Below are 20,360 nucleotides of genomic sequence, written 5' to 3' on the forward strand. Positions count from 1 at the left end.
GGAGACACGGGGCAGAGGCGGCAGAGCGAGGTGCGTGTGTGGGGCAGGGGACTGGGCTGTGGGCCTGTGTGGGGCAGGGTGATCGGGGAAGGGGGTGGTTGAAGAGGCAGTAGGGTGGCTGAGCCATTGAGGCTGTGTGTGTCTGCAGGAGCTGCCGTGGGGTGGCCTGTGGGGCTGGGGAGTATGGGGCCGGGGAGATGGCTCTGAACGGATGCACCATCCTGGGGGTGGAGGTCTGGGAGAAGAAACTGGCCCTGGTCCCTGCTGCTCCTTGAGGACTGGCCCTCTCCCACCACCCTCTCTGGCTTATTCGGAGAGTATTTTGGTTTCTCTACCTGCTGCCCGAAGGAGGCAGAGATGCCTCTGCCCCAGCCTGGCCATGGTGTGGGCAGAGGCTGAGATGCGTTCGCCCAGGGGAGCATCCTGCCCGACTCCTGCCCATGATGAAGAGCACTGCTACCTGCAGCACTGGTGATGGAGGCAGTGCCCTCTGAAAGCAGGACCTGTGCCCGACACCCTCCCTCTGCCCCCCGGGACTTGAGCAACTAATTATTCCCAGCCGTGGCTTTCGGTCCCCAAGGGCTGGATCCTGCTTGTGGGACCATGCTCTGAAGGGGCACCTGCTCCCAGGGGAGCCCCGCTTTGCCCCAGGGCAGGGTCCTGCATGAGACCGCCGGGTGCAGGGGCGTCCCTCGCCCCTCTGATCCCGGGAGGAAGCTCCCGGATCCAGCCGGGTGCCTCCAGCCCGCGACAGCCCCGTATCAGCACCTGCCCGCTGAGCCAGCCCAGATGCTGCAGGAATGCGGCTCTGCCACCACCCGATACCGAAGGAATGCCCGGCGGGTGGGGAAGGGGCGGGCTGGGGCCCTCCCACCTCCGCCATCCCCGTCCCCAGCACGCAGCGAGCAGCTGCCTGCACTCCCCGTCTAGGCAGGGGTCCCCCATCCCCGGAGCTTTGGTCCCCTCTGCCATCCTGGAGCAGGCAGCCTGGGCTGTGGGTGCCTCCACCTCTCGGGGTGCAGAGAGCCCCTTTTGTCACCTCTTCTATTGCTGCTGGGCTGGGAAATGGGTGATTTGGGCTGAGAAAGGAGTGTATCCAGTGGGGTGGAGGGTGCTCAGAGTGAGAGTGATGCTCCTGCGGCATGGGGTGCTGAGGGCTTTGCTCCAGGCGGGGGACCCTCCCGGAGGTGCTCCGTGCCAGTCCCTTTGCTGAAGCCTGAGCCCCCATCCCTGTTGGTCTGTGCATCCCCCAGGCTGATGATCCCCGTGGCTGCCCTGGCCAGCCCCTTGCTGTGACCCCAGGAAGGTGGTGATGGAGGGGTTCGAGGGAGCCCCCAGGTTCCTGGCCTATCCATGTGCCTTCACAGTGCAAAGTGGCACTGATGCGGTCCTGAGCTGCCAGATCACAGGCGACCCCCGGCCAAGCATCCTCTGGGAGAAAGATAAGACCCCGATCGAGCCATCAGGCCACTTCCACGTGGAGGCCAAGGGGGACCTGTACAGCCTGCTGGTGTCCCATGCCACCCCCCGGGACAGCGGGCTCTACGTCTGCAAGGCCAAGAACAGCGTTGGCGAGACCTATGCCGCCGCCACGCTCAAGGTGGAGGCGGGTGAACCTCGGGAAGAGGGATGCTTGGGCAGCGAGGTGCCTGCCTTCCTTGTCGCCCCCTCATCCATGCGGGTATGCCGGGGGGAAGATGTGATGTTTGCCTGCAGGGTGTCCGGGCAGCCCTGCCCAGTACTGGAGTGGGAGAAGGACGGCCGCAAGCTCTCCGACCTCTTCGAGAGCAGCCACTTCGCAGTGGGGCAGGAGCCGGAGGACTGGCATTTCCTGAAGCTGTTTGGTGCCCGGCCCCCAGATGGTGGGGTGTACGTGTGCCGGGCACGCAGCGGCTCCCGCGAGGCCCTGGCTGCTGCCGTGCTCCTGGTCGAACCCCGGGCGCCACCAGACGGGCTCCCCAATGGCTCTCCAGCTGATGGCCCTGAGCTGCTGGCAGAGCGGCAGCAGCGGCGGCAGCAGCACGCAGTGGGATGGCTCGCAGGACTGGAGACCCGGGTGCCCAACAGCACAGTGCCGGCCAGGGTACCGGGCGCTAAGGCGTTCATCGTGAGCGCAGGGAAGCATGCCAAGTTTCGCTGCTACGTCACCGGCAAGCCCAAGCCAGAGATTGTCTGGCAGAAGGATGGCGAGCCCCTCACCCCTGGCCGCAGGCACCTTGTCTACGAGGACCGGGAGGGCTACTTCATCCTCAAGGTGCTGTATTGCAAACCCCAGGACCAGGGGCTGTACATCTGCACCGCCTCCAACACTGCTGGCCAGACCCTCAGCGCCGTTCAGCTCCAGGTGAAAGGTAGGAGCGTGGCCGAGTGCAGCCGGCGCAGCCAGGCACTGCGGGGGTCCAGGGCTTTTTGTCTGGCAGGGATGTGTCTGTGTGAGCCCAACATCCCTGGGCTCCATCCTGCCCCGTGCAGCTGTGGTCACCACAGGCTTCTCCAGACAGAGCTCTGGGCTGGAAGCAGGGGACACTGGGCTTCCCGGGGAACTGTCCCCCAGTCCGTGTCCCTCTCTCCTTGCAAGCATAGAGGTGGCATCTCTGGAGGGCTGCGGGTGTTCAGCCATGAGAAGGGAGGGCGGACAGTGCCTTGGTGACAAATTCCCTTGGAAGTGCCGAGTGGTTTTGGCAGGCAGCCCTGCAGGGCACGGCTCCAAGCATCCGCACTGGAGGCAGCCCTGTCCCCCAGTGCCACCCTGCCAGCTGGGGACAGCCCGCTGCAGTGGTGACCAGCACCTGGTGCATCCCCCGCCTGCACCCGCTGCTCCCCTCTGCTCAGACGCCTACCGCGTGCTCCTGCATCCCCCAAAACTCCCTGCTGAGATGCTGGGAGCATCGCTGGGTGTCCCCAGCCCATGCCCTGGTTCCCCCTGTGCTGGGGCATGTGCTTCCCAGGGCAGTGCCCGTTCCTCACAGGATGAAGAGGAGAGGGGCAAAGAAGTGCCCGGGAGAGCCCTGAGCAAAGGGCTGCCGGTGGGTGACATGCCCTGCACACCTTCAGCACCTATCTCTCCCGGCAGCAGAGCACCGGCTGCGGTTCCAGGTGCAGCTGACAGACGTGGAGGTGGCGGAGCGGGAGGACGCCGTGCTGGAGTGCCAGGTGCCGCTGGAGACCATCCCCACCGCCTGGTACCTGGAGGACAGGGAGCTGCAGCCCAGCCACAAGTACGTGATGGAGGAGCGAGGGGTGGTGCGGCGCCTGACGATCCGCGACGCCCGCACCGATGACGATGGCATCTACCTCTGCCAGATGAAGGACAAAGGACGCAGCATCGCCGAGGTCTCTGTCCGAGGTGGGGCCCAGGTCTCCAGCAGCATGGCTTTGCCTTCCTATCCCCCTCCTTGCCAGGCTCCCCACTGCCCCCTTCATCTGCCTTCCCACCCTTTGGCCGTGGTGCCTGCCGCTGCCCCTCCTCAACCTCCTCCTCCTCCTCTCTCCCACCCCAGGGAGCCCACCTTGCTCCCCACCATCCCTCCCGGCCCTCATGCATCTCTTCCCGTAGGGGTGATCACGAAGCGGCTGCCACGGAAGCTGGACGTGATGGAGGGGGAGAATGCGGTTTTCTGTGTGGAGACACGGGAGGTGGCGGAGGGGATCTGCTGGAGCCGGGACGGGCTGCAGCTGCAGGAGTCACCCCACACCGTGCTGAAGAGCTTCGGCAGGACGCACCTCCTGGTGCTGGTGCACGTCACCCGCCAGGATGCAGGCATCATCTCCTTCACCATCGGGGAGTCACAGACATCCTCCCAGCTCCGGGTCAAGTGTAAGCTCTAGGCTTGGAGAGGCCCCATGTTCTCCATCCTGCCCAATCATGGGAGGTGACATGGGGGAGAGATGGCACGGGCACCCACAATACTGGGGACATGATGCTGCAGTGGCTTTTTGGGTAGTGGGCTTTCAGCAGGGCTGGACAGGCCCAGCCTCGCTGGCACTCACAAACCCCTGTAACGAGCATCATGCTACGTGGGAGCAAGACCATCCTCCCCATCCTCTCCATCGGAGAGAGGATCCCCAGAGAAACAGGCTGTGTAGCCCCACTCAGCCCTTCCGCCACCTGCCGGGATCCTCACTGCCATCCCCAAGTGGGCAACATCAGCTGTGACTTGCAGGTGTGAAGCGTGACCCCCCAAGCGCACCTGTGGCAGCCAAGATGAGTGTGGCAGAGAGCAACACGGCCCTGCTGGTATGGTGCCCCGCGCCCGATGCCCACCTCCGCCCCCCCAGCCACTACCTGCTGGAGCGGCAGGAGGCAGCGGGGGGTGAGTGGGTGCAGTGCCTGGCCACCGACCTGCCCGGCCGTGTGCGGGTGCTGGGCGACAGCGTGCCCCGCGAGGCCGACTACCGCTTCCGTGTCCGCGCCGCCAACGAGCACGGCAGAAGCAGCCCCGTGGAGTTCCCTGGCTCTGTTCATCTCGGTGAGGACATCAAGCTGGCGACCCCCCGCCTGGGACCTGGCTCTCCCTAGGGGCCAGCTGGGATGTTGTGCCATGGCACGGTGCTGGCCAGTGCCGCCGGGGCTGAGTGCAGCTGTGCTCCAGCCCCAGCAGCTCGCCTGGAGAGGGGTCTGCAGGATGTGCAGGTGCGGGATGGCGAGGACGCACGGTTCTCCCTGGAGCTATCAGCCGCAGTGCACGGCACCTGGTTCCTCGACGGTGCCAGGCTGGGCAAGGAGGAGGAGGCAGACAGACGATACAGCATGTGGCACCATGGGATGGAGCACTCGCTGCTGATCCGGGAAGCACGGCTGGCCAACAGCGGGGCCCAGGTCACCTTCGTGTCCGGTGATGTGCGGGACTCAGCCACGCTGCACGTGCAAGGTGAGCGGGGCGCTTGCCCTGGAGTCCTGCCAGGAGAAGAGCAGCAGGGGCTCTCACGCTGGAGGATGCTTACTCCTCTGTGATGTCTCTCAGCCCCGCAGGTCCGCATCGCCCCAGTGCCCGAGGCAGAGCGGCTCCGGGAGGTGCCAGCAGGACTGCCCGTGCTGCTGGAGTGCCAGGTGTCCCCACCGGGTGCCACCGTCCGCTGGCTGAAGGACGGTGAGGCTGTGCCCCTGGACGATGTTATTGCCGTGCAGGCGGAGGGCAGCGTGCGGAGGCTGCTCCTGCGCTCAGCGGGTCCCTCAGACACCGGCACATACACCTGTGATGCCGAGGATGATGCCGTGAGCTTTGTGGTGACCGTGACCGGTGAGCTGGGGATCACAGGTGGGAGCCTGGGTCCCACCTCTTGACAGTGCTCCTGCCTCTCTGCTTGCCCCACGGCGGGTCTGAAGGCTGCCATCAGTCGGGTGCCCGTGCTGAGCCCCGCGTTATCCCACAGAGGCACCGGTGAGGATCGTCGGCTCCAATGAGGAGGCCTCCCACACCTATGTGGCCGGGCAGCGCGTGGAGCTGTGGTGCCAGCTGTCCCGTCCGGCAGGCCCGGTGCGCTGGTACAAGGACGGGGAGGAGGTGGAGGAGGGCGAGAGCCTGGTGCTGGAGCAGGAGGGGCCGCGGTGCCGGCTGGTGCTGCCCTGCGCCCGGCCGCAGGATGCTGGGGAGTTCGTCTGCGACGCCAGCGGGGACTCTGTCTTCTACACTATCACTGTGGCAGGTGGGTGTGATGCAGATGAGCTGGTGGGGTCACATCTTGGGGGGCTTGCTTTGGTGGTGCAGGGTACCACAGTATGCGTAGCTGTCAGGGTCGCTGTTGCTGGCTGCTCCGGGGTTGGGGATGCTTGTCCGAGATGCTCTTGCTGGGTCCTCACCAGCAGGTCAGGCAGGCGGGGTCTTTGCGGCAGCTCTGGTGCGTAAAACCACCCAAACTGTCTGGCAGAGGGGACCACTCGCTCTGCTGGTCTGAAACACTCGGGCGCCTGAGGGCTGACACCTGGCACCCCCAAGCCGAGGTGTTTGCCGGACCTCTCCCACAGCCAGTAAACAAGCCCTCCTCTGGGTTCCTAAAAATAGTGGGTATGAGCACCCTGCACCTGGCATGGGGTGACTCACGGTTGGACGTTGCTCTGATGGACGGTGTTAATTGCTGACCTGAAAATTAGCAGTTGCCTGGATACCGGCGATGGGGGGGTGTTTGCTGGGTGTGAGCTGGAGACGGCATCCAGCGGCGGCTGCCCCGGCTGTGGAGCGGCTGCTGGCGTCGCTGCCTGGCAGAGGATAATGAAAGCAGAAAGCGAGTGAAAGAAAGGCTTCCCCTTGCCGGCCCCGAAAACCACAATCCCACAACCACAGGAAGGCGACCGGGGGCAGAGCTAAAGCCCCATTAAAAGGCTCCGTGACCACAGCCGTAAAACTTCTCCATGGTGTCAGCGTGTGGCAAAACGCCAAAACTGATGGCAGAGGATGTAGGGGTGAAGACGGGATGAGAGATGAGAGATGCTGGAAGAGTCGGAAGTGGTGACCGGCAGGAGGGTGAAGAAAGGAAGGGTTTAGTGCGATAAAGGCAAAACAGCCAGCAGGAAGGACAGGCAGCATGTGGTCCGAGCAGAGGTGGGAGGCATTGCCCACCCCACGGGGGTGTGGGTCATAAAGAACTCAGCTTCCCGGGGGTGGAAGAGGGAAACACCATCTGCTGAAGCTCAGCCTTGCAGCTGAGCGGCTTTGCATAACTTAGATGAAGGGTCTTAGAGAGGCTGACTCTCTTTGATCGGGATTCGGCCATCGGTGTCACTGGCAGGGCTCAGCGTGGGTGCTGGCACCCCTCTGGCACAAGTGCCAGGCTGGCTGCCGGAAGCAGCACCACTGTGGCATTACTTGGGTTTCCCTGAGGCATTCCAGCTATCCCCTAGGGGCTGCCATGGCGTGGAGCCCACCTGCCTCAAGCCCAGCCACGGCCATGCGTCTCTGGGTTTTCCAGCAGCTGCTGAACACCGGGGATCCTGCAGAGCTGGCAGCGGAGCTGGACCCAGAGCGGTGCTGCCCACCGAGGGCTGGCACATCGCTCCCTCCTCACTTTAGTGCCGTTCAACATCTCCAGCTGCACTTCAGTGATGTGATTGCCTTTAGCAGGCCCAGGGGGACAGGCAGCCGCCAAACGTTTGATCCAGGAGCCGGGCGGATGCAGGCTCAGCGTGGTGTGGGTCAAACGCTGCAAACTGGCGCCGCGCCACTCTCGTGCGCTGCAGGGCTGCGGTGCACTGCTGAGCTAGGGCATTGCAGCTGGAAACTGTCCGGGAAGTTTGCAGCCCCGACACCCAGCACGGGGCAGCTGAGGGCCATGAGAAGGGCAAGTGGCTGGCTTGGCCACCAGTGTGCTCTGGTGCCAGCTGTGCCCTGTGCCTGCCTGGAGCCGCGGGCTAGCTGAGCATGGTCTGGGCCAGCTACAGCCCCACGGCAATGCGCGTGGCTGGGCAGGTGGTGTTGGCTGCTGCAGGCAGGGGCCGCATCCTGACCTTCTCCCAGGAGAGAGGAGGTCTGGTCTCTCCATGCTTGTACTGGGAATCCTTTGGCTTTAGAGGCTGGACTCAAGCCAGCAGGGAGATGGGAGCAGTGGCGTGTGTTTCGTGTGTAACCCATTAATGGTGGCGTTCAGCGAGCACTGCAATCTGGCACGGTGTCCCATGTCCCAGAGAGCGAGAGGGACGCGGATGCTGGCCACAAGCGACCAACATGCCTGTGCCACAGTGTGAGCAAATGCCAAGGGCTGAGCAGAGACGGAAGCACCAGGCAGGACCTGGTGGCCTCCAAAACAGGGAGATAGGTGAATAGCCCCCAGCAGGGTAGCCACAGGGGCCAGTTCTGGCACCACAGATGGCAATTAGCAGTGCTGGGGCTCACTAACAAGGCCCTTGCCTACCTACATCCACGTTCCATGTCTCTCAGCTCCGTCCCGGGCCAGAGCAGGGCAGGTACCACAGGAGTTGGAGCAAGGCAGCAATTTACAGCCGGGCTGGAAGCCGGGTGCTCCTCCCAGGTGTGATGGGTGAGGAGCAGAGGGAGCCCCAGGCAGAGCAGCCCAGCCCCTCATGCAGGTTAAGGCTTCCAGCCTTAAACCCAACAAGACAGTGAAGCCACCACTCCCTGCAAGGCTGTGACTGCCACTGTCACCTGCTCCGGTCTGTACATGCTGGCTGAGCCCCATGTTATCCCGGCAGAGGCACCGGTGAGGATCATCAGCTCCAATGAGGAGGCCCCCCACGCCTACGCAGCCGGGCAGCGCGTGGAGCTGTGGTGCCAGCTGTCCCGTCCGGCGGCCCCAGTGCGCTGGTACAAGGATGGGGAGGAGGTGGAGGAGGACGAGAGCCTGGTGCTGGAGCAGGAGGGGCCGCGGTGCCAGTTGGTGCTGCCCTGCGCCCGGCCGCAGGACACGGGGGAGTTTGTCTGTGACGCCGGCGGGGACTCCGTCTTCTACACCGTCACTGTGGCAGGTGGGTGCGATACACAGCTACGGCCCTCTCCCCCTTCTCCCTCTGCCCTTTGCTCCCGCTGGCGTCCCACTGCAGCATCTTGGCTGCCCCTCGGCTCCTTGTGAGCGGCTGCTGGCCTGTGCCCCTGGGCTGGATGGAGATACAGGCAGAAGCAGCTCGGCTGCTCAGTCTCCTCCCGGAGCCCTGTAACATGCTGCCCCTCCGCACCCCAGGGCACAGCCATGCTGCCTGCCCATGGGTTATGCTACCTTGCACCCTTGCACCTTGGCTTTCAGCTGCCAGTGCCACAGGGCTGGGACAACCCTGGTCGCTGGCCCCAGGGCAGGTAGGATGGAGGCCAAGTGACAAGAGGGTCTTGGTCCTCTCAGCCCCACAGATCCGCATTGCCCCGGTGCCTGAGGCACAGCAGCTCCAGGAGGTGCTGGCAGGGCTGCCTGTGCTGCTGGAGTGCCAGGTGTCCCCTCCGGATGCCCCTGTCCGCTGGCTGAAGGACGGCAAGGCCGTGATTCCGACTGAGGTCCTGGCCATCTGCTCAGAGGGATGCTTGCGGAGGCTGCACATCCCCGCAGCTGTGCCGACCGACTCAGGGATGTACACCTGTGATGCTGGGGACGATGCCGCCAGCTTCAGGGTGACCGTGAACGGTGAGCTGCCTGGGAGGTGCCCGTCCTCTGGCAGGGCTCACCTGCTACCACGGCTGAGCCCCTCCATGCGACCCCCGGCAGAGGCACCAGTGAGGATCGTCGGCTCCAACAAGGAGGCCCCCCATGCTTACATGGCTGGGCAGCGCGTGGAGCTGTGGTGCCAGCTGTCCTGTCCGGCGGCCCCGGTGCACTGGTATAAGGATGGGGAGGAGGTGGAGGAGTGCAAGAGCCTGGTGCTGGAGCAGGAGGGGCCGCGGTGCCGGCTGGTGCTGCCCTGTGCCCAGCTGCAGGATGCGGGGGAGTTCGTCTGCGACGCCGGGGATGTGTCTGTCTCCTACCACGTCTCAGTGGCAGGTTGGTGGCACAGCAAGTGTGTCCTGGGAAGGGCGGGACTGCCCAGGCTCTGTGCCATTGGGTCCCCAGCGCTGCTGGGAGGCATGGCATGGCAGAGGAGGAGATGCGGCTGCATCATCCAGGGGCTTGTGGGTGCCCCCCTCCAGCCGTGCTGGGCTGGCACCACGTGCCCACTATCCCTACCCTTGAGCAGCCCCTGCGCCTTTGCATGGGGGTAAGAAGCTGTAGCAGCTGCACAGCCCCACGGAGACAGGGATGCAGGTAACAGTAAGTAGAGACAGCAGAGCCCGGAGTGGTGCAGAGAGCAGGTCTCACACCATTCCTCCGCGTCCTGGGCAGAGCCGCCAGTGAGGATCCTGCACCCCCCCCAGCGCTCGCTGGAGCTGCCGGTGCAGGCACCAGGGCGTGTGGAGCTGCGGTGCGAGCTCTCCGTGCCAGATGCTCCGGTGAGGTGGTTCAAGGATGGGCTGGAGGTGGATGAGACCGACAACCTGCTGCTGCTGGCAGAGGGGGCCTGGCGCTGCCTCCTCATCCCCAGGAGCAGCGCAGAGGACACGGGCGAGTACATCTGTGAGAGCAAGGATGAGGCCGTCTCCTTCGACGTCAAGGTGTTGGGTCAGTGGGGATCTGGGAGCAGGGAGGTGCTGGTGGGACTCCAGCCCGCGGGGTTTGTTCCAGCCTGGGTGAGGGGAACCAGCTCCTGTGTAGTGATGGAGCTGATGGGTGTCCACCCCCTGGGTGCTGGACCACCTGGCATGGGTGCTCACCTGGGGCTGGCAGCAGAGGCATCCCCGGGACTACCTTGTCCCTGTGCTGCTTTGCATCACGGCCACACCATCTTGCAGAGCCGCTGGTGAGGATCCTGCAGCCCCACAGACCTCCCCCCATCGTGACAGTGTCACCAGGGGAGACAGTGACGCTGGGCTGTGAGCTGTCCCGCGCAGATGCACCTGTGCACTGGGCCAAGGAGGACATCCGGCTGGAGGCTGGGGGCAGCCTGGTCCTGGAGGAGGAGGGTGCCCACCGCCGCCTGCTCATCCCCGCCGCCCAAGCCGAGCACTCCGGAAAATACATCTGCGACGCCGGCAATGACGCAGTGACCTTCACTGTCCAAGTGTTGGGTGAGCAAGAAGCTGGGAAAGAGTGTGGTGAGGGGTGTTGGGCACATGGATCCCAGAGACCCCAGCTTTGCTGGTGTTGGGTGCTGCAGACCCACAGGTCAGGATCCTGGAGAGGGACATCCTGCCGACCCGCCTGCACTGCCGGGCCATGGAGGACCTGGTGCTGGAGGTGCACCTCTCACACGCCCACGGGGAGGTGAAGTGGTATAAGGATGGGGAGAAGTTGCAGGACACGGGGCACGTGCGGCTGGAGGAGGATGGGGCACGTCGCTTGCTCGTCATCCTGGGCGCCACAGGCAGTGACGCGGGGGAGTACCTCTGCGACACCGTCGATGACAGCATTGTCTTCTTCGTCACTGTGGAAGGTGAGCGGGAGGTCCTGGGGGGGGACAGCCAGCGGGGTGAGGACCGAGATGGGTCCCTGGCTGCTGCCAGGCTGGTATGGGGCTGGGCTGGGTGACAGCGAGCATGAGGAGGCTGGTGGGCAGGACGCAGGGAGCAGGCTGCACCCACGCGGGGGCTCTTTGGAAGCCCCTGCGCTGCCCCGCTGCAGCCAGAGGAGTCCGGACAGGATCCAGCCATTGCAGCACCCAGCACAGGCTGCTGCTCTGATGGTGACAGCCCACCTCTTCAGTCCCAGAGCCACTGGTGACCATCGTGGGCAGCACAGGTGCCGTGGAGCATCGCTGCCTGGTGGCTGGAGAGGACCTGGTACTGGCTTGTGAGCTCTCCCGATCCGACGCCGCCGTGCGCTGGCTCCGGGACGGCCAGGAGGTGCAGCCGGGTGAGCGGGTGCAAGTCATGGCCCGCGGGGTGCTGCGGCAGCTCACCGTCTGTGGGGTGCAGCCCAGCGACTCGGGGTGCTACATTTGCGACACCGCCAGCGACCGCGCAGTGACAAGCGTGGAGGTGTTGGGTGAGCCAGCAGGACCTCAGCGCCTCAGGGACCCCCGGCATGGTGGGATTGGGCCACAGCCCTGGGTGAGGGGAGAGGACACCTCAGTGGTCCCACTGATGTCGGGGACCAGCACGGCAGCCTGGCAGGGGAGGGCTGGAGCCCTGTCCCCAGCCCCGCAGGAGCTTTTGGCTGGGAAGGGGCATGTCAGGGCCATGGCGAGACGCATCCCTCCTGCCTCCCCCAGCCAAGGACTGGTTAAATTTAGCCTTGGCCGGCTCCCAGGCGCCGCTCCTCCTGCTTTGGCTGCCAAGGGCTGAGCTCAGCCCAGACCCTTATCAGTAGGAGATGGAGGGCTATGCAGGGTGGGAGAGGGCCTGGTACAGGCAGATATCCCAGCTCCCCAGCAAGGTACTTGGAATGGGAGTGACACCAAAATCAATGGCCCCAGCCCAGCAGCTGCGCTGCCTGTGCAGGAAGGGATGCAGGAGAGACGGGCTCTGCCACCACCCCTGCCTGAGACCCCTTCCCATGCGGGGACCCTGAGCTGCCAGACCCTGCCAGCGTGCACATCTGCCCCACCGGGACCCCCGTCTGGTCCCATCGGGACCCCCAGCCAGCCCCACAGCAACCCCCAGCCACTCACGGCACCCCACAGCTGGATGCAGCACAACCCCCCTCAGCCCCGCAGCCCTCCTGCCCCACCATGACTCACCGTGGGCATCGCTGCCTCGCTGCTCCCGGCGGTCCCATCCTGAGCCTTGTCCCCTGCGTCCTCCAGCCCGACCTGTGCGCATCGTCAACAAGGAGGAAGCGCAGAGCCCGCTGGAGGTGCAGGAGGGGGACAGCGTGACGCTGGTGGCCCGGCTGTCCCCAGAGACGGCAGCAGTGCAGTGGCAGAAGGACGGACAGACGCTGCACTCAGGTGGGCGGCTGCTGGTGTGCAGCGAGGGCCCCACGCGCAGCCTCACCATCAAGCAAGCAGAGCCGGGCGACAGCGGCATCTTCCTTTGCGACGCTAGCGACGATGAGGTGCATTTCACGCTGCACGTGAAGGGTGAGCCTGGAGGTGCCCCTCACCTGTGCCAGGGGCAGGAGCGGTCCCCTGCCCTGCGCCGGGATGCTTCGTGCCCCCATCTTGCTCTGGTGCCGCCGGCGGGAGCACGACTAAGCTTGGTGGCGCTCCCCCGGCACAGAGGCACCTGTGCTGTTCGTGAACAAGCGGGAGGAGCGGGAGAAGCTGCTGGTGCTGGAGGGCGGCAGCGCCGTGCTCTCCGTCATCGCCTCTACGGAGCGAGCCAACGTCACCTGGCTGGGCCCGCGGCAGGCGGCGGTGGCCAGCGAGCGCTGCGAGCTGCGGCGGGACGGCCGCGTGCACAGCCTCGTCCTCCACAACATGGCCAAGGAGGACGCTGGTGTCTACACCTGCCTCTCCCCCCACGACCAGATGCAGTTTGACGTGAGCGTCCGAGGTGGGCGAGCAGCGGCACGGTGGGGGTGGCCGGGGACACCCCCCGCAGTGGCGGCAGGTGCCGACGCAGGGGGTTTGGCCGTGCAGAGCTGCAGGTGAAGTTCCTGCGTGGGCTGTCGGACGTGCGTGCACGGCAGGGCGAGCGGGCAGTGCTGTGGTGCGAGCTCTGCAAGGCGCGGGGTGACGTGGTGTGGCGCAAGGATGGGCGGGTGCTGGCGCCCGGCCCCCGCAGGCAGATGATGGCCGAGGGGCGAGAGCGCTCGCTGGTGCTGAGCCGCGTGGAACCCGAGGACGCCGGCGAGTACTGCTGCGAGTCCAATGACGACCGGACACTGGCGATGCTGACGGTGCAGGGTGAGCTGTACCCGAGGATGGCCACCACCCTGGGGACCCCTGGGCTGTGGGAGCGGTGGGGGGGCAGGACACAGCGATGGCAGGGAGGTGCAGGGACGCTCAGCGGCTCTGCAGGACCGGGGGTTCCCGGTGCCATGCCCCGACGCCCCAGCTGTAGTCCCCAGGGTGGTGGAGATCATCACGGAGCTCCAGAGCCTGACGGTGCTGGAGGGGGAGGATGCCACCTTCAAGTGCCTGGTGTCCCCCGAGGACGTGGTGGTGACCTGGCAGCTGAATGGCCAGCCTGCGGTCCCCAGCGAGCGGCCCCTGGTGATGAGGAGTGGGCTGTGCCATGGCCTCACCCTCCGTCAGTGCCAGCCGGGTGACGCGGCCACCGTGACGGCCAACGCCGAGGGGCTGGTGAGCATGGCCCGGCTGAGCGTGCAAGGTGAGGGAGAAGGAGCCGGCTGGGGCACAGCCCCGGGCACAGCCCTGGAGCCAGACGCTGACTGGGCACATGGCCATGCAGAGGCCCAGGTGATGTTTGTGCAGAAGCTGCAGGACGTGGTGGCAGAGGAGCAGGGGGACGCATGCCTGGAGGTGGAGGTGAGCCACGAGGCCGCCGAGGTGCAGTGGCTGAAGCAGGGCGTCCTCCTCCAGCCGGGCAGCAAGTACCACCTGCAGGAGTTGGGGTGCCGGCGCACCCTCACCATCCGCTGCCTCGGCCCCGCCGACCGTGGCACCTACCGCTGCGAGAGCCTGCACGACCGCACGCAGGCCAGGCTCTGCGTGGAGCGTGAGTACCGTGCCGGGGATGGGGACAGGGAGGGAGATGGGGACGGAGATGGGGAGAGCACCCAGCTCACTGCAAGGATGGCAGGCTGGAGAAGGGAGCGTGGGCAGAGCTGGGACTTGGCTGGGAAGGATGGTCAGGCAGGAAGGTGAGCATGGGGGTCAAGGATGGGCAGGGGTGGGTGCCTGGTAAAAAGGGCTGGATTTAGGGGATCAATCCAGCAAGCACAGACTGGGGAGCCGGGGTCTCTGGGGAGGAGCAGGCACCTGCTCGCAGACACAGGTCCCTTGCAGCCCGGAAGGTGTCGATCCAGACGCCGCTGGCAGATGTGGAGACCTTCGAGAAGGAGACGGCCACCTTCCACCTCGAGCTGTCTCACCCTGGCGTGCCAGGGGTCTGGATGCGGGACGGCATCCGGGTGAAGCCCAGCAGCACATGCCGGGTCAGTGCCATGGGCTGCGGGCACAGCCTGACACTGGAGGGGCTGGCGCTGGAGGACTCAGGCACCATCACCTTCACCGCTGACACCCTGCGCTGCAGCGCCCGCCTCCTCGTGCGGGGTACGGTCACTGGGGCAGGTGCTGGGGGCGGGGTGGGGGGGTGTGCATGGCACCAGGCAGGTGTTCCCCTTTCCCCAGGGAGGAGATATGAGCTCAGCAGTGGGGACCTCCCAGTCAGTGTCTTTCCCCTACCAAACCTTCCTGCCCTGGGTCCTCTCTCCTCAGAGCCTCCAGTCACTATGGTGAGGGTCCCACGAGACCTGGGGGTCCCAGAGACAGGCGTCGCCTGCTTCGAGTGTGAGTTGTCTCGCCCCAGCGCAGAGGTGAAGTGGTTGAAGGTGAGGGTTCACCTTGATCCCCTCCAGCAGCACCCGCCTGCGTCCTTCTCCGTGCTTTGCCCCCCTGGCCGTTGCCCTCTCTGCCAGGGCTGCAGGCAGGGGAGGGGGGTGCAGAGCAGCTGGGTGCTGCCTGCTCGCGCCCCAGAACATGCGCTCCCTGGGCAGGACGGGCAGGAGCTGCGGCCGGGGCCCAACTGCCGCATCTACTCAGCGGGTCGGCGCCGCGTCCTGCAGCTGAGCCGCTGCGAGCTGACCGATGCCGGCGTCTACACCTGCGACGCAGGCGATTGCTTTGCCTCCGCCATGCTGCACGTCCAGGGTACGGCCACCCTCCTCCCAGGGCGGCACGTGCACCCCCCAACCCTGCACCACCCACACCCCCTTGCCCTTGGCCACCCTGCCACCCTGCCCCTCGCCCACAGAGCGCCAGGTCCACGTGGTGCAGGACTTGCAGGATGCCCATGTGCGGGAAGGCGACAACGCCGTCTTCACCTGCGAGGTGTCGCACAGTGACATGAAGGGCGAGTGGTTCCGGGACAGGGAGAAAATCAAAGTCTCCAGTACAGTGAAGATACGGCAAGAAGGTGGGAGTGCAGGGGTGCTGCCAGGCGCTACACCCCCCTCACCCTGGGCAGGCCGCCCCGCACTCAGGTTGAGGCTGGGAGGAGGCGAATTCGAGCAAGGGGAGCTTGTGTGGAGAAAGTAGGGGGGGTCCCTGCCCCCCACCTGCTGTGGCTGCCCATCACCATCCCCTTGAGCCAGCCTCTCCCTCCCCAGGGACCCGGCATTTCCTGCTGCTCTGCGGCATGCGCCCCGAAGACGCTGGACTCATCCGCTTCGCTGCCGGAACGGCTGTGTCGGAGGCCACCCTGAGCGTGGAAGGTACCAGTGTGGGGCTCCGGCACCCACGTTGTGCCAGGGTTGGCACGCAGGGTCCCCATGGGAGCCCACTCCCCCACAATGCCAACGGCTCCCCTCTGCCCATCAGCACTGCCCATCCGGATCGTGAAGCCACTGCGGGACAAGACGGTGCTGGCGCGGCACAAGGCGACACTGGAGTGCACCGTGTCCCACGCGCGGGGTCGGGTGCGCTGGCTCCGCGGGGACACTGAGATCTTTGCTGGTGACAAGTACGAGATCTGCAACATGGACTGCTACCGCACGCTCATCATCCACCGCGTGGGCCCTGAGGACGAGGACTCGTACACCTGTGATGCCTTTGATGACCGCTCCACCGCCCGGCTCCTCGTGGAGGGTGAGGAGGGAGATAGGGGCCCTGTCCCCATGCCACACTGCTTGCAAGGTTCTGAGCACTGGGATGAGGGGAGCAGGCTGGATTTGGGACCGGGAGTCTGTGTTCCCCTTTCCTGGGACACCCATTTTGGGTGCCCCACCAGCTTTGGGGATGCCACAGCTCTCCCTGACTCTCATTGTCCCCACAGGGAGCTAGGAGCCAGGACACAGCACTCAGGGGCTGCACACAGCAGACGGATGCTGCTGCCGGGAAATGGGGTCATGCTTCCCCTGGGATGTACAGACACACAGACATCATCCCCAGCCTGCTCCACTCTCGGGTCTCTGCATTAAACAGCATTTTTTTCTGGCATGGCTTCTTCCACCCCAGCAAGTCAGAGAAGGGGTAGGAGAAGGGGTGGTGGCACTGCTCTGCATCCCACCCAGCACCCCTGGGGAGCTCCCCCCTCACCCCTGCCCCCCGATCCCACACGCCAGGCTCCGAAAGGCTCTTTACTGTGCGGCCGTGGCCCCAGCAGTGTTTGGCACATTTACAAAAGAGACTGAAAAGGGGGACGGCGACGCGGCACTGCGGGGACGGGGGCACCTGGCAGAAACATGCAGTTCCCGGGGCAGCTGGGCTGGGCTGGGGGAGAGGGGGGCTCCCAAAGCAGGGGGGCACCCCCGTCCAGTCTTGCCCACCATCCTGCCGGCCTGGCCGTGAGGAAGTCCTGGCTCACTCCGTAATAAATTATTACAAATCACAGCAAGAGAAATATTTACAAGGCGGGAGGCTCTGCCTGCAGCGGTGCTCTGGGCAGGGGCTCCTGCCCTGCCCTGGCCTGGCCGGAGGCTCGGCCCAACCCCAGGGCCCCCCCAAGCCACTACAAAATCCAGTCGCCAGCAAAACAGCGACGGCCTCTGACGCCATGGGGGTTCCCACGTCCCTGAGGCAGCCCAGCCTCTGCCCAAAGGCTGGATCCAGTGTCCTGTCTCCCATCAAAACTTTTCAGGCATAACCCCAAGGCAGCATCCTCACGGGAACCACCTGGCCCTGGCAGCCTCTGCCTCAGGACCACCCCGGTCCAGCTTGGGAAAAGGGGGGGAGGCGAGCCGCTTTGGGGGGTAGGGAGGGTGTCTAGGACAAGGGGATCTTCTGAGGAGGCAGGTTTTGGGAAGCACTGCCTGGGAGCTGCTCTCAGGACCAGGGTAGGATGGGGCACACATGCTCAGAGGAGTCCCTGGTCGGGGGACGGGCTGATGGACCTGCTCTTTGAGGAAGGGATGTGGGGCGCAGGCACTTGGGGAGTTGCTGGGGGGGTGCGATGGGGTGTGGGCAGGCGCAGGGAGCTGCTCTTAGGGAAGAGGGGTTCAAAGATGGGGAGGGAGATGCTAGGATGCAGGACGAGTGTGCCCGGGCCGTGGGGAAACACGCAGCAGTGGGGGCTCAGGGACCCCTTGCCCCAGCAGAGCCGCTTGCACCACATGAGTCCATGGGTGCTGGTGTCGCCGGTCCTGAGGCTGAGTCCCTGCCAGAGGGCTCCCCCACACCTCCGGGCCATGCGGGCAGCCAGGGCTCGCCCAGCCAAGTCCCACGCGCTCCCAGGAAGGGTGTCCATCTGCAGCCCCGAGGCACGCGTGGCCGCCCGGGGCCAAGGGCACAGCCCCACCTGTCCCAGGGGTTCTGTCGGAGCAGGCTGGGGTGCTGGTGTCGCTCGAGGTCACTGGTTGGCTTATACCCGCACGGCGGGACCAGAGCCCGTGGTGAGGGGCACAGTGGAGCTGCAATCATAGTCCAGGTCCACCACGGCGTGGGAGCTGGCGATGAGGCTGTTCAGGGACGGCCCCGTCTGCCGCTCTCGGAAACTCTGGATGTAGCTCTGCTTGAGAGAGGGGGGACAGAGAGTGAGGGGGGCTCTGCTCCTGGCACACTCCATCCCATCTCACCCTAAGCTCTGCAGGAGCCCCCAGAACCAGCACTGTGCAATCCCACCCACCCCAGCACCCAGACTCTCCCGGGGCTGGCTGCAGCAGGCAGCACAGCCCCGTCCCTTCCCTGGGGACACACTTCACACCTTGCCTACCACCTGCTTCTACTGCAGCCGCAGCGCTTTTGGCCACCAGTTTACATTTGCTTGAGAAGGCTGAAGTGCTCTGTGGTGGTCATATCCCAGCTCAGCCCCTAGTGAGCTGCCCAGTCCCCGCGATGCCCCAGCCTCATCCCTCAAGGAGCTCGAATGCCGGCTGCACCCAGGCACCTCTCCCCTCTCTCCTCCCCAGCCTGCCTGCATGGAGAAGGAAGGGCCGTGGAGGCCAAGGGGAGATCTCTACCCTGGGTGTGGGACTCACAGGGGAGAGCACGTCCCCATCGAAGCGGCGCACAGGGTTGGGCTTGCGGCGGTAGGCAGGCTCGGGTGGGTGCGCTTTGTGCTGGTGGGGCGGTGGGTGGTGGGGTCTCCGCTTCTTCTTTTTCTCCTTTCTGTCCTCCCGCTGCTTGATGCGCATCAGCTGCACGCGGCGCTGCTGCCGGCTGATGATCACTGCAGGGCAGAGCGGCCCGTGAGCACCAGGGAGCACCCCAAGATCCTCCCCACACCCAACCCAGCCCCAGCTTTGCACATCCAGGTCTTCCCTTGTTACGCCGTGTCCCACAGAGTCCCGAACCCCTTATCCGTGAACACAAACCAGGCGCTGAGAAACTCCACCCCTGTCCCCAGCTCCTGCACCCACCCCATGCCATGTTCATCTCCTCCAGCCCCCACGCACCTTCAGTGTGGGAGTAGCCCTCAGCCGTGACCTTCCACTGGACCAGGACACCCAGCGTGGTGAGGAGCGGCCAGACACCCAGGATGACCCAGCTGTACCAGCACACAGGGCGAGCGGGGGCCACCTTGATGCGTTCATAAATGTACTGCACCAAGAGGAAGAGCTCAATGAAGTAGTCAACGGTGACGGTCATGATGGCGCTGCCAAAGACAGCGGTGGAGAGGGTGGTGAAGAAGCGCTGCCACTGCAGGGTAAGGACAGCGAAGAGCATCCCCACGCCCAGGAGCAGTGCGATGGGGATCCACACCGTCGGCGGGTGGTAGAACTGCTCCATCACCACCAGCGTGGCCACTGCCAGCAGCAGCCCCAGAAGCAGCCCCACCATGAAGAGGCCAACGCTGCGCACCAGCATGGTGACCAGCCCGCACAGGACCCCGATGCCCAGCCCAATGCCCACCGAGGCCTCCACGCTCAGCTGTGTGTCCAGCACCCGCTCCTTGTAGCACAGCATGAAGATGATGATGGAGCCGAACATCAGCCCTGTCAGGAACATGACAGCCTTGAAGCAGCGGTAGCCTGTAGAGAGACCACCGCAGTCAGGGGGTGGATGGCCAGCATCCCCTGGCTCCCCCCTGCCCTTCTTCCCGCTTGCCCCACCACCCGCCAGGCTGGCCTGGCTCACCAAAGAAGCAGTAGATGATGCCGAAGAGGCAGCACATGGCGCACACCACTGAGGGCACCACCTGGTAGCGACGCTCGATTTCCTGCTGGCAGCTGTGCCCCCACTCCTGGCCTGGCTCGTGCGGCAGCAGCTTGAACCGCAGCGTCTGCACAGTTGCAGTCATGGCTCTGGGGACTCCCGGGAGAGGCATCAAAATCTCCGCTCCTGCCCCATGGCTCGCCGGAAAAGCTGTGTCCCAGCACCCGCCCCAGCTGGGGAGAGAGAGAGAAGGGGGATGAAGGTACCACCGACATGTGCCCGATGGCGATGCCCACCACTCGGCACCCAGCCGCCGAAAACCTCGCTCTGGCCCCTTGCAACCTGGGTGGGAAAGAAGAGAATGGAGGAACAGCCTCATGCACCTTGGGCCGCAGGGCTGCAGACCCTCACCCAGAGAGCGGCTGCAGAGACGTGCTGTCCCCAGGGAGCCAGTCTGCACCCCCAGGGAGTTTTGCTGCCAGGACATAGCACTTTCTAATTTGTCTGTGGCTCCAATTTCCTGCCCCTGGCTCTCCAGCGCCCTTTCCCTGCTCAATTAAAGGGAGACTTCCACTACCTGGTATTTTCTGCCTGTGAAGTAATTATGCTCAGTAATTAAGTCACCCCTCAGTCTTCTATTTTTACAGGCTAAACAGATTGAGCTCTTAAAGCTTGTACTCCAAGGCATTTTCTCCAATCCTCTAATCATATTTCTGGCTATTTTTCATCCCCGCTCCAGCTCCTACTGTCCTTGTAAAAACAAAGCAGGCCCCTGTGTTGGATCCAGCCCTCCCAC

General features: G+C 65.0%; 2 protein-coding genes across 4 annotated transcripts; one reads left to right on the plus strand and one right to left on the minus strand.

Annotated features, from left to right (window-relative positions):
- The first annotated feature begins 1,312 nt into the window (after positions 1-1,312).
- OBSL1 (obscurin like cytoskeletal adaptor 1) lies at positions 1,313-16,315 on the plus strand. The gene is made up of 26 exons (XM_086616156.1): positions 1,313-2,351; positions 3,077-3,346; positions 3,557-3,817; positions 4,164-4,469; positions 4,593-4,871; positions 4,965-5,240; positions 5,374-5,646; positions 8,144-8,416; positions 8,785-9,060; positions 9,142-9,414; positions 9,754-10,029; positions 10,260-10,535; positions 10,625-10,900; positions 11,170-11,451; positions 12,212-12,487; positions 12,627-12,902; positions 12,989-13,255; positions 13,413-13,682; positions 13,764-14,030; positions 14,321-14,587; positions 14,753-14,865; positions 15,031-15,184; positions 15,288-15,449; positions 15,643-15,747; positions 15,854-16,120; positions 16,308-16,315. The coding sequence occupies exons 1-26, from the start codon at positions 1,313-1,315 to the stop codon at positions 16,313-16,315; spliced, it is 7,068 nt and encodes a 2,355-aa protein (XP_086472282.1).
- Positions 16,316-17,831: 1,516 nt separating this feature from the next.
- On the minus strand, positions 17,832-19,736 carry TMEM198 (transmembrane protein 198). Of its 3 annotated transcripts, none has more exons than XM_086615972.1 (4): positions 19,547-19,736; positions 18,865-19,440; positions 18,448-18,638; positions 17,832-17,978 (listed from the first exon to the last, which is right to left on the minus strand). In XM_086615972.1, the coding sequence occupies exons 1-4, from the start codon at positions 19,734-19,736 to the stop codon at positions 17,832-17,834; spliced, it is 1,104 nt and encodes a 367-aa protein (XP_086472098.1). The 3 variants fall into 3 exon arrangements, with proteins under 3 accessions (XP_086472098.1, XP_086472097.1, XP_086472096.1); XM_086615971.1 differs by having other exon boundaries at positions 18,430-18,638; XM_086615970.1 differs by having other exon boundaries at positions 17,832-17,981; positions 18,430-18,638.
- Between the last annotated feature and the right edge of the window lie 624 nt (positions 19,737-20,360).

Source organism: Tauraco erythrolophus, chromosome 8, assembly GCF_009769465.1.
Source record: "Tauraco erythrolophus isolate bTauEry1 chromosome 8, bTauEry1.pri, whole genome shotgun sequence".
NCBI lineage: Eukaryota > Metazoa > Chordata > Aves > Musophagiformes > Musophagidae > Tauraco > Tauraco erythrolophus.

Coding starts and splice junctions, on each gene's coding strand:
- OBSL1 (XM_086616156.1), top strand. CDS start 1,313: ATGGAGGGGTTCGAGGGAGCCCCCAGGTTCCTGGCCTATCCATGTGCC. Junction 10,030..10,259: donor CTTCGACGTCAAGGTGTTGG/GTCAGTGGGGAT, acceptor ACCATCTTGCAG/AGCCGCTGGTGAGGATCCTG. Junction 10,536..10,624: donor CTTCACTGTCCAAGTGTTGG/GTGAGCAAGAAG, acceptor TGGGTGCTGCAG/ACCCACAGGTCAGGATCCTG.
- TMEM198 (XM_086615970.1), bottom strand. CDS start 19,736: ATGCCTCTCCCGGGAGTCCCCAGAGCCATGACTGCAACTGTGCAGACG. Junction 18,639..18,864: donor GGGCTACTCCCACACTGAAG/GTGCGTGGGGGC, acceptor TCTGCCCTGCAG/TGATCATCAGCCGGCAGCAG. Junction 17,982..18,429: donor CTGTGAGTCCCACACCCAGG/GTAGAGATCTCC, acceptor CCCTCTCTCAAG/CAGAGCTACATCCAGAGTTT.